Source organism: Microcebus murinus, chromosome 9 (assembly GCF_040939455.1).
Source record: "Microcebus murinus isolate Inina chromosome 9, M.murinus_Inina_mat1.0, whole genome shotgun sequence".
Lineage (NCBI taxonomy): Eukaryota > Metazoa > Chordata > Mammalia > Primates > Cheirogaleidae > Microcebus > Microcebus murinus.
Window position 1 is genome coordinate 47013557 of NC_134112.1, and position 19930 is coordinate 47033486.

Consider the following 19930-nt stretch of genomic DNA (forward strand, 5'->3'; position numbering starts at 1 on the left):
TAACTGCCCATTGTTAAATTTGTCCTGAAGCTGTCTCTGCACCTTGAGCTCCTGTGTAAGGAATTGCTACCTAATTTAGTACATAACCAAATTGAAAACCTCACTTAGGAGTATAAAAAACAGCCAATTCTGGCCAGGCGCGGTGGCTCACGCCTGTAATCCTAGCACTCTGGGAGGCCGAGGTGGGCAGATTGCTCGAGGTCAGGAGTTCAAAACCAGCCTGAGTAAGAGCAAGACCCCCGTCTCTACTATAAATAGAAAGAAATTAATTGGCCAACTAATATATAGACAAAAAATTAGCCGGGCATGGTGGCACATGCCTGTAGTCCCGGCTACTCGGGAGGCTGAGGCAGAAGGATCACTTGAGCCCAGGAGTTTGAGGTTGCTGTGAGCTAGGCTGATGCCACAGCACTCACTCTAGCTTGGACAACAAAGTGAGACTCTGTCTCAAAAAAACCCAAATAGCCAATCACAAGCAGCTAACTGATCAGACCATGTCCAAATAAGGCAAATATTTAGCTGTAACTAATCAAGCTATTTTTGTACTTTTCTTGAGAGGTCTATAAATATCCACTGTCCACTGCTGCACAGCAGAGATTTGTGAAGCTCTTCTGGTTCTGAGTATTACCGAATTCATGAATTGTTCTTTCATCAAATAAACTTGTTTAAATTAGTTTGTCTAAAGTTTTTCTTTTAACAACAGTATGTTTTTATTAAAAAATCGTTTTCTATAAATTGCTAAATGTAAACAGAACACTACATTTAATAAATTAACAGTCGGTTTAAAGAATAAAGGAAAAGAGTTTCTTGGGGTATTAAAGTGAAAAAATCAAGTAAGAAACTAACCTTTTGAACTTCACAATCTCCTTGAGGGTTTCTTTTTCTTTCTTTCCCTCCCTGTTTTTTCTCACTCTCCTCCAATAGCTTCTGTAGTTCTAGCACCCTCTTTTCTTTTTCCAAAGAATTTTTCTCTGCAATTTCTACTTGTTCTTTTTCTAGAATCAAATTAGTGTGCATTTCAACCATTTGGCTTTCTAATTCTGATATTCTCAAGATTAATGTTGATACATTTGACACCATCTCGTTTTCTGTTAGTTGATTTAGTCCTTCAGATTCTGATGAGATTGCTTGTTTATCTTCACAGAACTTTGCATATTCCTGAACTGCCTCAAGTTGGACTTGACTCACAAGAGCAGCAGCTACTTTTTCCTCAAGTATTTTTTGTAGGTTTACAATCTTCTTTTGAAGCATTTCTGTTTCAGACTGGCCTTGCTCTTGTATGTCTTTTATCTGTTGATAACACTGGATAAGTTCTAAGTCCTTTGCACTAATAGTACTCTCAAGTTGTAGTAACTTTTTTTCCAAATTACTTATGGGAACTTTGCTGTTTTCTTCAAAAGATCTGAGGTAAGTCTGATTCTCTAGGGCTTTAAGATCATCCTCAGTAAGAACTTCTAGTTTAGGTTTGTCTTTACTCAGATCATCTATAGCCATGTTAACACTTTTCTCTGGTATACTTTGGATTTTTTCCATATTTTCACGTTCTCTCTTTAAGCTGCATAATTCTTGTGTTAGTTGATTCATTTTAAAATTGGTTTCTTTAAGTACATTTTTCGTGAAGGTCATTTCTTCATTAGTAGTTTCTACTTGCTTTTCCAAAGCTAGCTTTTCAGCTATAACCAAATCCAACTGATGTTTTAAACTGTCTGCTTCTTCTGGGAGAAAATTAGCATCCACTGATGTCTTCTGTCCAATATTTGCCAATTCCTGCTGAAGTTTTTCAATCACTTCATGGAGCTGCTCTATTTCTTCTTCTCTATTTTTCTTCACACATTCTTGATCACTCATCAAACATTCTATTTGAGTTTCAAGATCCCTTATTAGTGCATTCTTTTCTTCAATAACCTATTAATGAAAAGGATTACATAATAAATATGTATTTTTATTTTGGAAATTTTAATTTATTTTAGGCAGGACCTTAAAGAGATGACTACTTTTCAGACATACTACCTTACTTTAATTTCAATATAGACCAATACCTCCCCCTACCATATCAAACAAAGACCTTACTTAGAACTTCATTCAGAAAGTTATCTTAGATATAAAGTGATTACTGTGCTTAGTAGCTGATTTCCTATTAGGAAAATAGTTGATATCTATCTCTTTTTTTGAGATAAGGTCTTGCTCTTTTGCTTGGGCTATAGTGCAATGGTGTGATCACAGCTTGGTTCAACCTCAAACTTCTAGGCTCAGGCAATCCTCCTGACTCAGCCTCCCAAGTGGCTGCGACTACAGGTGTGCACCACCACATCCAGCTAATTTTTATATTTTTTGTAGAGAGGGGGTCTCACTCTTGCTCAGACTGGTCTTGAACTCCTATCCTCAAGCAATTCTCCCACCTCAGCCTCCTGATATCAATATATTTTAACTGAAAAGATGAAGCATTGAAATAAAGTCTTTGGTTGCATCCAAAGGTAATTAAATCATATTAAACTCATATTAAATAGAAGAATTTATAATAGGTTTGATTAGAATAATATGATAAAATCTAAGTCAAAGAGCCTCCCTGAAAAATATTAAAATCTTTTGACAATATTAGAAGGAACAAAAACATAGATTACTGTGTGTCTTATCAATTAATATTAATGGTTAAAAGAGAATTAAGAGTTACTTGTTTTTAAATTTAGTGGGAAACTGAATAATATAACCATTTTGACCTTTAAAATTCTGGCTCATTTTAATTTCAGGTATTAATAACAACCAATTTTAAATGAATATACCTTGTTATCTGTTGTAATTTTAAGTTGCTGCTGAAGGTTTCTAATTTGCTCCTTTAATTGGTCAATTTCTACCTCTTTTTCCTGTATTATTTGAGCAAATTTTCCAAATAACACATGTTGGTCCTGAATAGACATAGCATCAGATTCCTTTATGGCAAATCCCAGTCTCTCCATTTCATCCTAGGGACAAAAATAACCAACACAGTTGAATGTATCATTACATGTCATTTTGAGAACGTTCTCTCAATTAACTCTTACAAAAGATACAGTACATATCATGTACAAATGAAAAAAATTAGAAGAATCATATGGTTATTATAAATCAGTAATTCTTAAAATATTTTGATAAAAGTTCTCAATATTTTTCATTTATGATGAATTCAAATGTTTAAGTTGGGCTGAAAATAAGTTTCATGCAAATTTGTTTGTCCATTAATGTTCCTCTGTTAAGTATTACTTAGTAGCTGGGTTTAACAAATGTTTAATAAAGCTACACAGAACCAAAACTATGACTTGCTTATATGGAAAAGTTTCCCCAAACTAATTACCTTAAATAATTTATTTTCTTGTTCAAGTTCTTGTAGGCGGGTAGTAGACTCCTTTTTCTGTATTTCTAATTGCATATGTAGTTGCTGAACCTCTTCATTCTTGTTTTCCAATTCTTCTCTAAATTGTTCTAATTGTTCTTCTAAGTTTGTAATCTTTAATATCAAAATTATCAAAAGTAGGGAGAAAAAATGTTTATACAAATATTTGTCAAGATAGAATGAAGAGCATCATATTAGCTTTGCAGAGTACATATGCTTAAAACATGAGTCATAAGAATAAAAGAATGTGATTTTTCTAAGTCGGATATACCTGTGTGGTTCCTAGAAATGCTCAAACTGAATACCCTTAAACTATCCTACTCAAACAGAGAGGAGACCTTCTATGGAAGGATAAAATGATCCAATTCCTACCTAAAATATCCTCTCATGAAGCAAAAAAGAGTTATAGAAGGGGAAGAGTTCACATATTAAACCTTAGTTTAAATTAATTGCTATCAAAAGGCTCAAAAAACTGTAGAAATTAAGTCAATTATTTTAACCACCAAGTAAGCCTAGGTCAATTTAGTCCACTTATATCTAATTAACCCACTGAAAGGTTTGGCTGCAAAAGGAAGCAGGGGTAGAAACTAAGACCAAGAGATTCTTAGGTCTGAATTACAGAAACCTTAGAATAAATTAATTATACAATTTTAGTTGAAAATTAGAGAACTCCTATGGGTAGAACAGAAATTTGTTTATTCATTTCTGAGGATGGAGTATCAGTAATGGTAAAGCTACTGATCACTGATGATTATACAGAGACCGAAACTAATAATGGATATTAAGAACTAGTTTTTTGTTTTTTTTTTTTTTTTTTAAGAGACAGGGTCTCACACTTTGTTGCCAGGCATGAGTGCAGTGGCATGATCGCAGCTCAGTGCAACCTCAAACACCTGGGCTCAAATGATCCTACTCTCTCAGGCTCCTGAATAGCTGGGACTACAGGCACATACTACCATGCCTTGCTAATTTTTTCTATTTTTTGTAGAGACGGGATCTTGCTATGCTGCTCAGGCTGGACTCAAACTCCTGACCTCAAGCGATCATCCCACCTTGATCTCCCAAAGTGCTAGGATTACAGGCATGAGCCACCACACACACCGCCAAGAACTAGTTATTTTTATATTTATAAAATTGGTTTTGCTTGTGGACAGTAACAGTCATTTAGCTCACTGGTTTGTAGCTACTTAATAAATACTGAATGAATGAATTTCTAAATGTGTATTTACCTGATGATAAAAAAACAACCCAAGATGCAAGAGCCGCATTTAGTGGCAGCTGGCTCAGAAAGCAGCCTATAAATCATTTAGTACCTTAGAAGCTGAAAGAGGGCAGATGCTGATTACACATTGACATACTACATAATTAGAATCATATTATAGCAGTGAAAAGGCAAAGCCTTAAAATCAGTTAGCTTAATATTTCTTAGCCAGAAATAGTATCAATAGTAACAACAGCCATCCTTTATAAGCAATTTACTGCTAAGCACTGTACAAAGTGCTTTATATGTAATATTTTCTTAAAACCCCATTAGATCTGTCCTTTGATTATGCCCATTTTAGAGGTAAGGAAGAGCATAACACGGGAGTAATTTGCCTTGCAGTCACAAGGCATGTAGGAGAGCCATAGTATGTGGTAGAGCCAGCTTTTGACCTTGGGAAACTACTTCTGGAGCCTTCCATTCTAAGCTATCATTTATCCTGCTTCTAATAACTGAATGTCTGAGACTGACATTTAAAAACTTTTCTCTAACACTGGTATTAAACTCAGTAGACACTGAAATATTTAGTGGTTGTGCATATCTAATTATCAGGTTGTTGAACATTGTGATGATTAGATTTTCTTCAAAGTTATATAATATTATTTATAACCATCTCTGTCCGTCTCTGTCATCAAAGTACTTTTGATGACAAGGTATTATTTTAAAACCAACACATACATAGTTATTTAAGTTCAAAATTGATGCCCTATCTCATGTGACATTTACTTTTTTATATACAACAGTTTATGATCAAATTCTCACCTCTGTGATCTAAAGCCTTGCTGTTCACAAAGTGGTCTGTGAAGCAGAATTGGCATCATGTGGGAGCATGTTAGATGTGTAGAATGTCATGTCCCACCCCAGACTTGTTTTTTAACAAAATCCCCAGGATATTCATATGCACATTAAAGTTTGAGAAGCCTGGCTGAAGGCACTAACTTTTCTTGTCTTTAGAAGCTAAAGTTGAGATATCATGTCAGGCATCTCAATCCCTCAAAATGATACTATGGGGCCATTCTTTCCTCTTATTCAGCCAGACTTCAATTTAGTCCTGTCCTCTCTTATTACTGAGCCTGTAATAACATAAAATCAGAATATTGTTAAGGTTTAAAAATAGAAACTGGTAGCTATTTGTTTTATTATTAAATTTATTTGGATTACATTAATTTGTACCCAACCAATTTGTGTTTTCTTTTTGTAAAAGTGTTTCTCTCTTTTTCAAATGTAGATATGTCTCCTTAATTAGACAGTAGATTCCTTGAAGTCCAGTACTGGTTTTACAATTGGACAGTGATGCTCTGCATGTATCAAGAGCTCAATAAATGTTGAATGGCAGTATTAAATACTTCTTAGGACAAGACAACACAGACCCCAATGCTTTGGCAACGTAGCATCACAAGGGCTTCGGACTCAGAGAAATGTGAGAGGAATTCTTGCTCAACCACTTAGTGTATGAGCATGAGCAAGTTACTTAACTTCTCTTAAGACTCAGTTTACACATCTGCAAAATGAAGAAAAATAGAGCCTGTCCCCAGGGAGAGTGCAGGGATTAGTGGTATAAGGCATTTAAAATACTTAGTACTCTCTCATATATAGCCCTCCACAAAATTATTATTATTGCTATCTGTAAGATTTCATTAGCTCTATAAAGCTATAAAACCTATTGAAGGTATAGTTTTCTACAATAAATCCTTCTATTTCTCTCCCCATTATTCCTTCATCCTAAAATCTCAAAACTCCTTTCTTTTACAGTTTTCTTCTCTATCATCCTGCATTTCTAAATATTCTAATAAACTTTAAAAAATGTTTTGTAAGGCCAAGTGTGATGACTCACACCTGTAATCCCAGCACTTTGGGAAGCTGAGATGGGGAGGATCATGTGAGGCCAGGAGTTTGCAACAAGCCTGGGTAACATAGTGAGACCTTGTCTCTACAAATAATTAAAAAATTAGGCGAGTGGAGCACACCTGCAGTCCTAGCTACTTGGGAGGCTGAGGGAAGGGGGACTGTTTGAGCCCAGAAGTTCAAGGTTGCAGTGAGCTGTGATTGTATCACTGTGTTCCAGCCTAGACAACAGAGCAAGACCCTGTTTAAAAAAAAAAAGTTCAGAAAATCTGGGCTTTGAGTATTAGAGTATCTTAAATATAATGACATATAGGGGGGCTGGGGGCTGTGGCTCACGCCTGTAATCTTAGCACTTTGGGAAGCTGAGGCAAGAACCTGAGGCCAGGAGTTCGAGACCAGTCTAGGCAAGAGTGAGACCCTGTCTCTACAAAAGATAGAAAAATTAGCCAGGTGTGGTGGTGTGCACTTGTAGTCCCAGCTACTGAGGAGGATGAGGCAAGACTGCTTGAGTTCAGGAGCTTGAGGCTGCAGTGAGCTATGATAAAGCCACCCTGCATTCTAACCTGGGAGACAAAGGAAGACCCTGTCTCAAAAACAAAAACAAAACAAAAAAAACACCACCAAACCTATATATACACATTATATATATAATGACATATAGGGACATCTTATGTTTATACTCCATCAGATATCTAAAAACATTTCCCTAGTTCTCAAGAGAAAATGCTTAAGAAGTTACTTTCATTAAAAGACATGTTCCTGTCTCAGTCTCCAGTTATAAGTAAGCAAACAGGTTATGACAGAGTACTTGTTATTAGAAACTGGTAGATGAGGGTCAGCTGTCAGTTTAACCCTCTGTCTTCTTATCTGTAAAAACTAGCAGTCAGTTGACAGATATTCTCTATGGTTTTCTGTTGGTCTAAATGACTATAATTCTGAATAAAAGTTAGACAGTTATTAGAAACTTAATTCAAAAATTAAGGGGTTAGCATGCTATATCATATTCAGAAGATAATAAATATATAAAATTAGTAAGCTTAATCAACTATCCATAGTCAAGTATCATTACTTTTGGGTCTGGTTTTGAAGTTCCATCTTATTAGGAACAGAAAATTTCTTAATTTACTTTAAGGGAAATCTTTAAATGTTAATTCTTTCAAACACAGAAGGGGTTACATATAAACAAAAGTGCTGCCCATTTTCCACAAAAAAGTCAAAAAAGAAAATAAACAAGAGCATCTCAGATAAACATTAGTCAGTATTATGTGATAAGTGATAAAATGATCCTTTTCATGGAAATGATCATTTCAACTATCGTCATTTACATAGATACCTTTTTTCTCCTCTAAACTCCAAGTTCTCTGAGCTATAGTTTTAGCTGATGCCTAAATTATTCTTATAATTTTCAAAGGATTTATTAACCATTCTATACTGTTTAAGTTCAATAAATATTTGTTAAAATATATTTAATTATCCTGAGAATATTATAGACAAAAATGTAATTTTTAAAATTTTAAACATTTTAAATGATATGATTTATCTAGACAATGTAGTGTATAATATGTTTTAGAAAAACTATTAGTAGACAAAGGCTTAAATAAGTTATAAATTAATCAGGAAGTTGAAATTACCACTGTCCTAAAAGTAGATTTTCTTTTTTTGGAAGAGAGTAGAGAAACACAAGAGAACTTTATATAATATTTTACTATTAATCTCTTGTTTTAAGAATATATTTATTATATTGTAAAATAGCACTATAATCTCTCAGGGCAATACAACTTAAAAAAAAGAACCAAAACCCACAGGTGAAGCAGCAATAATTCAATGTCCACACTATGGCTAGGAAAAAGGAAAAGATACTGCCTTTTGTCCTGACACTACTATATTTGTCCACCCTGCTCTTCCTACCTGTTTAATTGGCCTTCTTTCTGTCCCTCTAAACTTCTTCCTGCTTCAAGCCTTTATACTGGTTATCCTCTCTACCTGAAACACTGTTCTTCATTATCAGCTTATTTGTTCACATGTTGATTGCCTTCAAAGTCAAGTTAGGCGCTGAGCTGAGAAACAGTCTAAACTTTGGTTTTAGATCACACACTCCATTCTGTTCAAATGACATTTTCAAGATAACTGATTTAAATATTTAAATTTAAATATTTAAAACTACAATTCTGTCATTTAATAATAAACTTACCTCTTTTTCCTTTCTGTCTATGGCATCTCGCTCAGCCTGCAATTGTACTTCTAGAGACAATTCTGCTTTAGCTTCTACAGCTCCAAACTGTTTTTGGTCTTCTACCTTTAAATATATAAGAATTCTCTCAAAATCTGAGACATTAAATCTTGATTATACCTTTTTTGGAGAGAAGCAATTCTGTTTCTCCAATTAGAAGTAGAACATCTACATTAGTAAATAATCAAAAAATTACAGATACTTAGTTCTGAATGCATTTTTCATAAATTCAAACAGGAATCCCCTATGTACGCCCTTCCCAAGTTTCCTTATCCTACTCTTCTTTTATTCATTTTTGCTTTCTACTGTACAATGGGGATGGATTTCATTCCTGCTTAGTTTGGGGTAAAGCAACAGCCTAAACTGCTATCCATTATTCACTTAGCTATTATTGATGGTTAAAAGGGTAATTAATTCTTCTGGGTCAGCTAATCTTCCTTTCTCAGGACTAAGACGTGCAAGCAACATTTGGAAATACAAGTAAACAGAAATGGTTATGAAGTTAACAAAGATATAAAGATACACACTTGATATTATTATTTAATAATATCAAGAAGTCAATAATTTTTTATTTAAAAGATCTGATGTTTTTAAGAGTACTCTTCATTAAAACACTTAATAAAGTTAACCCAAATAAAATGTCACACCTTTTGAAAAGTGTCTGCACTAAGGAGTAAGGCTTGCTCCAGTTCCCTTACTCTGAATTCTAGTTTCTCAATTTCCTCATTCCGCTCTTGTATATCCCTTTGAAGCTGTTCTTTAGAGAGCAAAAGCTCACTGCACTTGTCTGTTTTTTCTTTCAGATGATTTGTTAACTGTTCAACCTGAAATATAAGAAGCAAAAATTATAATTAAACAAATTTCAGCAAGCTCATAACTACAGGTTGAATATCCCTAATTTCAGATCCCTGAAATGCTCCAAATCATACTTTTTAATTTTAGAGATGAAGTCTTGCTACGTTGCCCAGGCTGGAGTACCGTGGCTATCCACAGGCTATTCACACGGAGTACAGTTTGGCTATTCATAGTTGCCGTCATCGTGCACTATATTCTCAAACTCCTGGGATCAACTGATCCTCCTGCCTCAGCCTCCCAAGTAGCTGGGATTACAGACTCAGGTGCTACCATTTCTGGCTCAAAATCTGAAACTTTCTGAGTGCTGACATGATGCTCAAAGGAAATGCTCATTGGAGCATTCTGGATTTCAGATTAGGGATGCTGAACTGGTAAGTATAATGTAAATGTTAATATTACAAAGTCTGAAACCTAAAACACTTCTGGTCCCAAGCATTCTGAATAAGGGATACTCAACCTGTATACAATATATCTATCTTCATTTCAAAAGGTATTTTTTTCCAGAAAATATTTTTAAATGCCATCCTAATTAAATTTTTTATAAGGATAACAACTATTGTCTACAACAAAGGTGACATTTTCCAAGTTGATAAAACTAAGCAGTGCTAGTAAAAAAGAAAGAATACTGTTGTCACACAATCCTTAAAAAAAGTTTTTTAATGGACCAGGTGTGGTGGCTCATGCCTGTAATCCTAGCACTTTGGGAGGCCAAGGTGGGAGGATCCTTTGAGCCTGTAAGTTCGAGGTTGCAGTGAGCTATGATAAGGACACTGCACTCCAGCCTGAGAACAGAATAAGACCTTGTCTCAAAAAAGAAAGAAAGAAAAAAAAAAAAAAGTTTTTTCTCTTAAGACTTTCTCCAGCTAGACAGAGGGGAAAATTGCATGTTTAATATGTTAAATTATCTAATGACACAACCATGCTAAGATCTAATAGAGATGACAAATTTGCAGAGTACTGATTTACTCTTCTATGAGATAAAATGACCTAAAAAAAAAATCTTGTATGGATAATTTGATAATAGTCATTTGGAAAGCTTTTTCAATCTGTTTATTCCATTAGCCCAGAACAGAGGTGGGAATACAGGATGGCAAGAAGGATCTGTGTACCTAGAGAGTTTCCCTAAGTATCTTGCTACTCTTGGTTTTTCTGCTACCCAAAATAAATTTAGTACTCCAAGACATATTCCCTAAGACTGATATGCAGGTCTCCTCAGGTGAATGGTGCTGCGATGCAAGAATATAAACATTAATAATAATTTATGAAATTAGTGCAGATCAAGTGAGAGAGAAAGTTTACTAAAAAAAGATGTGATGGTAAGGAATAAAGGAGTTCTACCTTTTTTCAGTGAAATACTTGGAGGAAATTACCTAAAAATTACAATAATTCCTCAGAACATTAAAAAATACAAGAACACTATAATTTCAAGGATGACAGTGGTAAAGTCATTAAGAAGAAACTTTAACAATAATAGGTTGACTAAGATTTGGGAGTAAGGTCAAAAGAAAATGCAACAAAGCAGGTACAATAAAATTGCACAATATAAATATAAATATAGTTAGAATTTGTTGATCTTGAGAAAATCAGAAGCTAGGAATCAGATCTGGCAAGGTAAGGAGAGAACAAATGGATCATAATGTTCCTGGAAAAACATCAAACACACATCCTTACTAGTTTCTTAAAGTTACATGAATGAGGCAGGACAACCTGTTTAAATATATGAAAACTATATGACAGTCTAGAATACTTAAATATTCCTTTGAGTTTCACCAAATGACTATTTTTTAAAAGTTGAAAATATGTTTGTTAGGAATAAGGGTAATAACTACAAACTTTGTGGGAATTGATAATTCTCCTGCTACTCTAGTGGATAACATTTTATTGCAGTGAGTTTATATATATTTTTTATTGTTTTGGAATTATTTTCAGAGAAATAAAACCCGGTAAACTGCATAGAAATTACAGTAGAAATAAAAATTATTTTCAGAAATAATACTAAATTTAAGTGTTCACTATGTGCCAGGCCAATACTCCAATGAGGTAGGTGTTATTACAATCTCTATTTCAGAAATGAATAAACAGAGATTTGAGAGATAAAGTGACTTAGCCATTGTAACATATCTAGTAAATGTCAGAGGCATGCTCCAAACTGGGATTGCCTTACCCCTAACACAATGTCTTTATCAACATAACACACCATCTATAGGAATTTATACAGTGAATCTTCCCTCATTCATGTAGCATTCATTTCATAAATAGGGAGTTATGACTATTTCTATATGAGAAAAATGGACAAATGGGGTGAAAAAGAAGCAGAGAGACTAGTTAGGAGAGCATCATAATGATCCAGGGAAACAATGATAACAACTAGGATTAGGGAGATGAACGAACATTGGAAGAACAGAAAGATGTAGTGCAAGCTGACCCAACAATAGGTTGGAAGCAGGGGTTGAGAAAAAGAGAAGAATCAAAGATGAATTCTAGGCCTTAGCAATGAGAAAGGTGTAGAAGGTATAGAATTTATTGAGATGAAGAAGAAACATGTTTTATCCTTGTCTTTCTTTGGTAGGGGCTAATCAGGAATCAAGTGCTCTCTTTTGGACACGTTAATTTTGAGACATTAAATGGAAACAGAGTAGGCAGCTGAATATTCATTCAAGTCTAGAGCTCTACAGAGATGTCAGGGATGGAGGTACAAATGTGGAGTCATGTATATATGACTGCCTGGGAAGACAATATAAATAGGGAAAAAGAGACCATGCCATCATTTATTTCAGTTAGGTAGGAAAGAAACAAAGACTAGAAGAGATAGACTAGTGCAATAGGTGTGTCACAGAACCCAAGAGAAGGAAATATTCTGGAAGAAGGCTATAATAAATGCTTCTGAATGGCTGATTAGGATGAAGACAGAAAGGTGATTATTGGATATAGCCATGAAACTCTGTAATATCTTCAAAAGTACAGCTTAAATGGAGTAAAAGGTATTAAATCCCACTAAAATACAGAGGTTGGAAACTTCACTGGAGTGGATTTAGAAGAGAACAGAAAAGTAAAGAGTGAATACAAACAATTCTTTTGATCAGTCTTCTTGGGAATGGGAATGAGAAGCAGGGAATTTTATTTAATCAGGCAGTAGTAGACGATATATGCAGATGGGAATGATTCCAAATTTCAATACAAATATTTAGGGTTAATGACTTTCTTATATTTAAGTAACACTTAATTTTCTGATTTTGAGGATTATGTATGATAAAAATAACTCAATTTTAAGTTTTTCGTGATATGCATAGTATTTTATACTCAAGATACATATTTCTATAAGGTGGGAAATATCAGTAAGGTTCTTACCTCTCTAGTTTGATGTTCACTGATAGGCTGGAATCGAGGTACAACCTTAAGTTGCTGTTCTAGTTTCTGTATTTCCTGTTGGAATACATCTCTCTCATGTTCTCTATCAATGGCTTGTTCCTTAAGTTTAAAAATAATAATAATAGTAACTGAAGAAAGAATATTTAATGAAGATATTACTTCTCATACTTCCCCTTTAGTAACAGGTTAGTTCTGTTTGAAGACAAGGCCTGATGACCATGGAATACCCCAAGGTTTAAAAAGATAACATTTTTTGGTATGGAAGATAGCCTATTTGGGCTCCTCTATAAACACTTAAGTATTTATATACTATCTGAAATACATTTATTTTTTATTAAAGAAATGTTAAATAAAGAATGAAAAAATATTAACCTTAAAAATGACTTCAGGTTTTCCAATAAAGGAGGAATTCCACTGTTAATTCAGTTATTAAACACAATAAGTAAAACAAATTGTTTGGTAAACCAATTTTTAAAATCCTAATCTAGGTTTATACCCAAAATTATAAAATGTGTAAGAATCTGATTTTCTGATTTGTGAAGAGAGTATCAATCTTAAATGAAACCCCAAAGGAAGAATCCATGTAAAATCAGAGATTTAATATCTTTTTGGAAGACAGTAATGGCAGCATGACAACTGTTCTAGTTCCCTCTTTCCAACTGCCACACTTTTACCTTTGTGTATCTTTTTATTGTGAAGCAATAGTGGCTAATTTACTCATAGAATTCTCACCTGCTTTGGCTATTGGTTAAATGAAAGACTAGGATAAGCTTCTTAACTCTGATTTTGGAAAGGCTAACTGGTAGGGCTTGTTCATAATCTGGCTGTACTGATTTTAATTCTGATTGCTGCATGATAAAACTTACCGGAATTTTAAATTGGAATACTATTTTTGGTCAATTGGTAGAATACACATGTAGGTAGAAACAGTAATTAAAGAGTCTTGATAATTTAAAATTCACAGCCTAGAACAGTAGAGTACGTACGTACATTGAGAAAAATCAATATTCAAATTAAAAATACTTACATCTAAAAATTTTCTTGTTTTTTCTAACTGTTTTTCCAGTGCTTGGTTTTGCTGTCTTAAATCCATTAGTTCAGCATTTTTTTCTTGTTCCAGCTCTATAAACCTACTGACTTGTTCCTCAACATCTATTTCTAGAGCTTTCACTTGTTTTTGAAGGTCATCACGTATTTTTTCAGCTTGACACTGTACTTCTAGTTTTTCCTTCATTAGTTTTTCTGTCTCCTGTAGTAATTCTGTTTATAAATGAAAAAGTATACTGAGTTAAATCACAATTAGTGATATTATGATAATGATATTACCCATAACTATGTCAAAATTTTACCTTCATGAAATAAGACTCAGAATTATTTTAAATACACATAAAAAGTAAATATTTTCTTATGAAAATATCAAAATATCTTAATGTATTCCTATATTAGTAAAGCAAATTATTTTAAACAAAATCATACAGAATTAACAAGAGAATATGTTCTGTCACCAAAAATAATATTTTTGTGAAAACAACATAGCAAATCCACAAAAAGTTTATTTTCACATCAGGAAACAAAGTCCAATTAAATTCAAACATAGAAAAAACTCACCATTTTCTTCACCTCAGGCATAAGTCAATCATTCCAAACCCATAAAGTCAATTTTATATGCACACACAATACACAGAAGATCAAACATTGTAAATCTTTAACCAAGGCAAGTAAGAGTTACAGAAAAACAAATACAACTAAGACCAAAATTTCCTGTTAGTCTTACTTCTTATTAGAGTATATTCCTGAGTTGCTTTGCATGCACACATGTATGTGCATCAAGGGAAAACTGACATGCATAAAAGGCAGTGTGGTACAGTGGTATAGTGCTTAATAGTAGACTGTGGGTTTAAATCCTAGGTCTATACCTTATCTTGAATGTGACAGTTAATGTGATATCCTTCCGTTTCCTTATGTGTAAACTGGGAATAATATATTACTAATCTCTCAGAGTTACTTTGGGATTGAATAAGTTAATATATGTAAAAGAACAGTGCCTAGGGTATGGTAAGTATTATGTATTAGCTATTATTATTATTAATGAAGTATATATAGCAAAAATAAAACAATTCTCTAATGAGGAAAATGGAAAAAAACACGTCCCTAGAGTCTTTACACTAACTGTTGTGCCAACTCTGTACTCAGGACTAGGATCTATAGAAAACAGATTTCTTTTTAAAACGATACTGATATTAGATGTTAATATAAAGGTAACTCAACCAGAAAGCCTCTTATTAAATTTCACTAATCCTTTTGGTACCATCATCTTACATATTAAATGATTTAGAACCAGCATTTTGAAAACTCATAGACTGAAAGAGTTTAACATATTTCTAAAGAAAAAGTTTTTTTAAAAAACCAACTTTAAAAAAAAAAAATCAAAATGATTTTAAGTTCCATGCAAAAATAGACACAATAAGATGATGGTAACTATGAATCTTAGTTGTTAACCTTCACATAAAAATATGTACTTTTATCATGAGAGAAGGCTTTTTGTTATTGTTAAAGAGAAACACTGTAAGTATGAAACACAACAGCAAAAATGCAAAATGAGAGGTATGTTAGTGGTTGAAAATCCAAGGGTCACCCACATTTTGGAGTTGTAAGTCTACCACCCAAAGACTGGCCATGCAATTGTATACACACACCTGCTTCAGGTGCTGCATCAACTGCAGCATCTACTAGTCCTAGGAGAATAGGAAAAACAAACAAACAAAACCAAAAAAAAAAAAAGATACAACAAAAATTTATATGTCTTCTATTTCCTAAAAATAGAACATACACAACATATACACACATACATATTAAAAGCAAAAGTTGAAGTCATTGATTATTATCACTGGTAACACTTGGAGAAGTTCCAACATTTCTTGAATATTTTACATGTATGACATGTATTCTTTCCACATTAAAAATTCCAACCCTAAACTTACATTAGGCTAATTTGAGCAACCAGAAAAAATGTTACCATATTACAAAAGTGTATGTTGTATTTCTAAACGGATAAAATCCAGTGAAACCACATTTATATGCATAATTCCAACTGCATGTACAACATAAAAGTGAGAGGACATGATAAACAGATTTAAAGTTCCATCATTACAAAGACTGACATTTACTGCTAAACAAACTTTAATGTCAAGTTGTTACTTAATTTCTCATTTAAAGAAAAATTAAAGGTTACTTGTAAATTTAAAAATTCTTTGAACTCCTACTTAAACAGATGTCAGCCTGCTTCTAGCAGCCCCGGACCTTTTTAAATCTATTCTTTTTAATCTGCTTGCAAGCTGAAATCCCCTCTACCTGTTCACTACTAGATCAGTGCTCTTAGTTATTTAATCCAAGTAAATATTTCTGCTGCCCCTCTGCTATTAAAACAGGTAAACCTTATATAATTAAAAAATATTCTGCCTCATTATTTGTGGCTTTCCTTTTGAGGATAAACAAAGACCTATCTTTTCACATTAACATCTGCCAAAGGGAAAAAAAAATCCTGATTATACATGGTTGGTTAATAAGACATTTACCTATAAAGTAGATTTTCTTATAACTTTTCAAATTTTTTTATAAAATACATGAATAATGATACTGACAGAGGAAATATAGTCACCTTGAACTTTTAAAGAATATAAATAAAATTGGCCAAATATTTCATAAAAATTCTGAAAATACATACGTTGTTCAACTGGACCTGCCTCTGCTTTCATAGCCTCCTTTTGTCTGAACAATAATTCTCTTTCTTCTTGGATCTGCTGCTGCTCTGCTTCCAATTCTTGCAATCTATTACTGGCACATAACAACTCCTGCTCAAGACGATCTATTATATCAGTTTTTTCCTGGATTTGCCTTTCAAAAAGGGTTTTTTCATCTGCATAGCCATCAATGACACCTATAAAATGAAATTAACAGAGAATAGAATTATTAATCATTTCAAATTTAACCATTAGGTTTTAATATAAATAATGTCTATTGTTAGCAAAATGTTAAATCATTCTAATCTATTAAAATCTTCAATGAATTTGCTATGGGTAGCAGCAACTATTAACCTTTATTATGGTATGTTCAATGCAGCCTTTTTCTTGTTTACCATTGTGTGTAAATATGAAATTTCTCTCAACTTTCTAGCACTTGGCTATACTAAAGTATCATGTCATGTAGGTATAACTCACTTTTTAAACAGATATAAACATATAGGTTCCTAAAAAGCTTAATATAAATTAGATGCTTGCGAACTGAATCACATTTTAAATATACTAGAGAAGTTGGTATTTTACGTAATTCTAGAAGGCCAATATGTACAACAGCAGGGAGGATTAGAGCATAGGGCTTTAGAGCTGTGAAGCCTGGACTCACCATTTAATGGTGCCCTTAAGCAATTTAATAACATCTTTTAGTTCCAGTTTCCTCATCTTTAAAGCACAAGAATTGTTTTAGGATTGTGGGACTATGGTAACAACTTATCATCATCCATTTCTGTATTTCCTAAAATTTTTAACATTTTCTATAATTCTGTAAATTCTTATTGTGTGTGTGCGTATATATATAAAATAAAAGGGCTGTCGGAAAGTATCTGGCCATCGTTAATATAATGAGACCAGCTACATGGCTGGATACTTTCCAGACAGCCCTTATATATACATACCTACACAAAGTTTTAAAATTTGCTTGGAGGAATTCTGAAGACAAAGCACAACTACTTTTCAATAGTCACTCTAAATTAGAGATTGGTAGCTTTCAAACCTGGATGTGCACCAAAATCTCTATCTTAAGACTGAAATTACTCCACCCTCAGTTGCCAATATAAAGGTGCTTACCCTCAGCCTTACTGAGCTCCACAGCCAGTTGTTCTCTGGCCCTGGACTCTTCATGAAGGCGCTCTCGCAGTTCTTCTTGGCACTTAAGGTACTCTGTTGCTTCTTGTTTCTGTCTAAATGACTCACGCATCAACTCTGTCTGTGTAACTTTTGCATGTTCAAGCTAAACAAGGAGGGAAAGAGTATATTGAAGATTAAGTGTTGGGAATATCAGTGTCATTCCCTATTAAAGCTTAAAAAGGGGGAGGATTTAAATAAGGATATACTATTGAATTATAGTCATTTAATATTTCCAGTGCATGCTAACATTAGCAGGTAGGATAAGTCTCATTAGACAAGTAGATTAGCTGTGTACAACTTTCCATAAGACATGTGTTCTAGTTTTATTGAACAAAAGAATATGCTTCCTTTAGAAATAAACCACTTTAAATCTATGGTTATGTATTCTACCATACAAAGGAAGATATAAAGTTCATGAAGTACAGGCTTTTATTGTATTTGCTAAAGAATTTTATGCAACTGTGATAAACTTTCTTTTATATTTAATAGTTACTGGTTGTGACTCTTACAGTATTTGCTGTATACTGTGGAGGGCTAATAATATGTGGCATTAACTAACAAAATCATAGTGAAACAACAAAATGAAATTATATTTATAATCCATGTGTTTTAACTAAAAGCTTTCTCTTTCTGTCCACTTGTGAAACATTCCAAAACTCTATACATATTCAGCTTATTTTTAAAACCTTAGAGTACAGAGGCATTAACCATAAATATAGCCTACTTAATAAAATACTATCACTGGCCTGGGCATGGTGGCTCATGCCTGTAATCTCTATGGGAGCACTATGGGAGGCCAAGGCAGCAGGACTGCTTGAGGTCAGGAGTTTGAGACCAGCCTGAGCAAGAAATAGACGCCATCTCTACAAAAATATTACAAAAATTAGCTGGGTGTGGTGGCATGTGCCATAGTCTCTGCTATTCAGGAGGCTGAGGCAGGAGGATTGCTTGAGCCCAGGAGTTAGAGGTTGTAGTGCGCTACGATGACACCACTGCACTCTAACCTTGGTGACAGAGTGAAACCTTGTCACAAACAAACATACATAAAACCCTGTCACTCGCACATACTGACTACACATTCTTAAATGGTTTTTAAAATAGCAGTACACACTCAAGGCTGAATTTCTCAATTAGCAGATAACTGGATCACTGTTACTGAATCAATTATAAACAATTACAGAAAATCACTGTCCATGCCTTAGTTTTCTGGGCTTCTGTCCATCAGTGTTTGCTTATTGTTTTTACTGAAACAATTATATGGGATAAAATGGAACTCAAATGCTTCTAGTACTTAATCTAAACATTTCAAAAAGAAATAATGATGTGTATTAATAACAGGCTCACAGCAACATTGAGCATGAGAATTTGGAAATTTATATATAAAGTACTTTGTGTATATTACTACTATGCTTCAAGTTTCAAATGTAGTGGTTTCTAATTTATAGTAACATATTAGTAATGTATTATAAAATTATATTACTAATTAAGAATATTTTATTCTTTTTTTTTTTTTTTTTTGGAGACAGAGTCTCACTTTGTTGCCCAGGCTAGAGTGAGTGCCGTGGCGGCAGCCTAGCTCACAGCAACCTCAAACTCCTGGGCTTAAGCAATCCTACTGCCTCAGCCTCCCGAGTAGCTGGGACTACAGGCACGTGCCACCATGGCCGGCTAATTTATTTATATATATATATATATATATTAGTTGGCCAATTAATTTCTATTTTTTATAGTAGAGATGGGGTCTCGCTCAGGCTGGTTTTGAACTCCTGACCTTGAGCAATCCGCCTGCCTCGGCCTCCCAGAGTGCTAGGATTACAAGCGTGAGCTACCGCGCCCGGCCAAGAATATTTTATTCTTAAACTCAAGTCTTCAGCTGCTCACATCTGAGTGGTATTTACCATAACAAATGGATTTTAGAGTTACGAAAGCTTTTTATGGTCACTCTAAATCAATTTCCAAAATATCTGTTATGCAATTATTCTTATTTTAATAGGGTGTTTTAAATATCATCTACAACTTATTATTTGAAGATATGAATACATGTATAAGACTCAATAGAAAATTAACATAAATTTATAAAT

General features: G+C 33.7%; 1 protein-coding gene across 8 annotated transcripts in view; it reads right to left on the reverse strand.

Annotated features, from left to right (window-relative positions):
- The window catches only part of AKAP9 (A-kinase anchoring protein 9), a 148589-nt gene that overhangs the window by 26270 nt on the left and 102389 nt on the right, over nucleotides 1-19930 (reverse strand). For 6 of the 8 annotated variants that reach the window (XM_076006446.1, XM_012779613.3, XM_076006445.1 and 3 more), the window contains 9 exons: nucleotides 17790-17952; nucleotides 16652-16864; nucleotides 13955-14187; nucleotides 12907-13026; nucleotides 9351-9527; nucleotides 8665-8769; nucleotides 3329-3481; nucleotides 2781-2960; nucleotides 847-1905 (listed from right to left, as the gene is read on the reverse strand). In XM_076006446.1, the coding sequence (XP_075862561.1) occupies nucleotides 847-1905; nucleotides 2781-2960; nucleotides 3329-3481; nucleotides 8665-8769; nucleotides 9351-9527; nucleotides 12907-13026; nucleotides 13955-14187; nucleotides 16652-16864; nucleotides 17790-17952 (2403 nt within the window). Of the gene's footprint in view, nucleotides 1-846; nucleotides 1906-2780; nucleotides 2961-3328; nucleotides 3482-8664; nucleotides 8770-9350; nucleotides 9528-12906; nucleotides 13027-13954; nucleotides 14188-15623; nucleotides 15663-16651; nucleotides 16865-17789; nucleotides 17953-19930 lie in introns of all 8 variants that reach the window. The other 2 variants (XM_076006444.1, XM_012779612.3) reach the window with 1 other exon arrangement.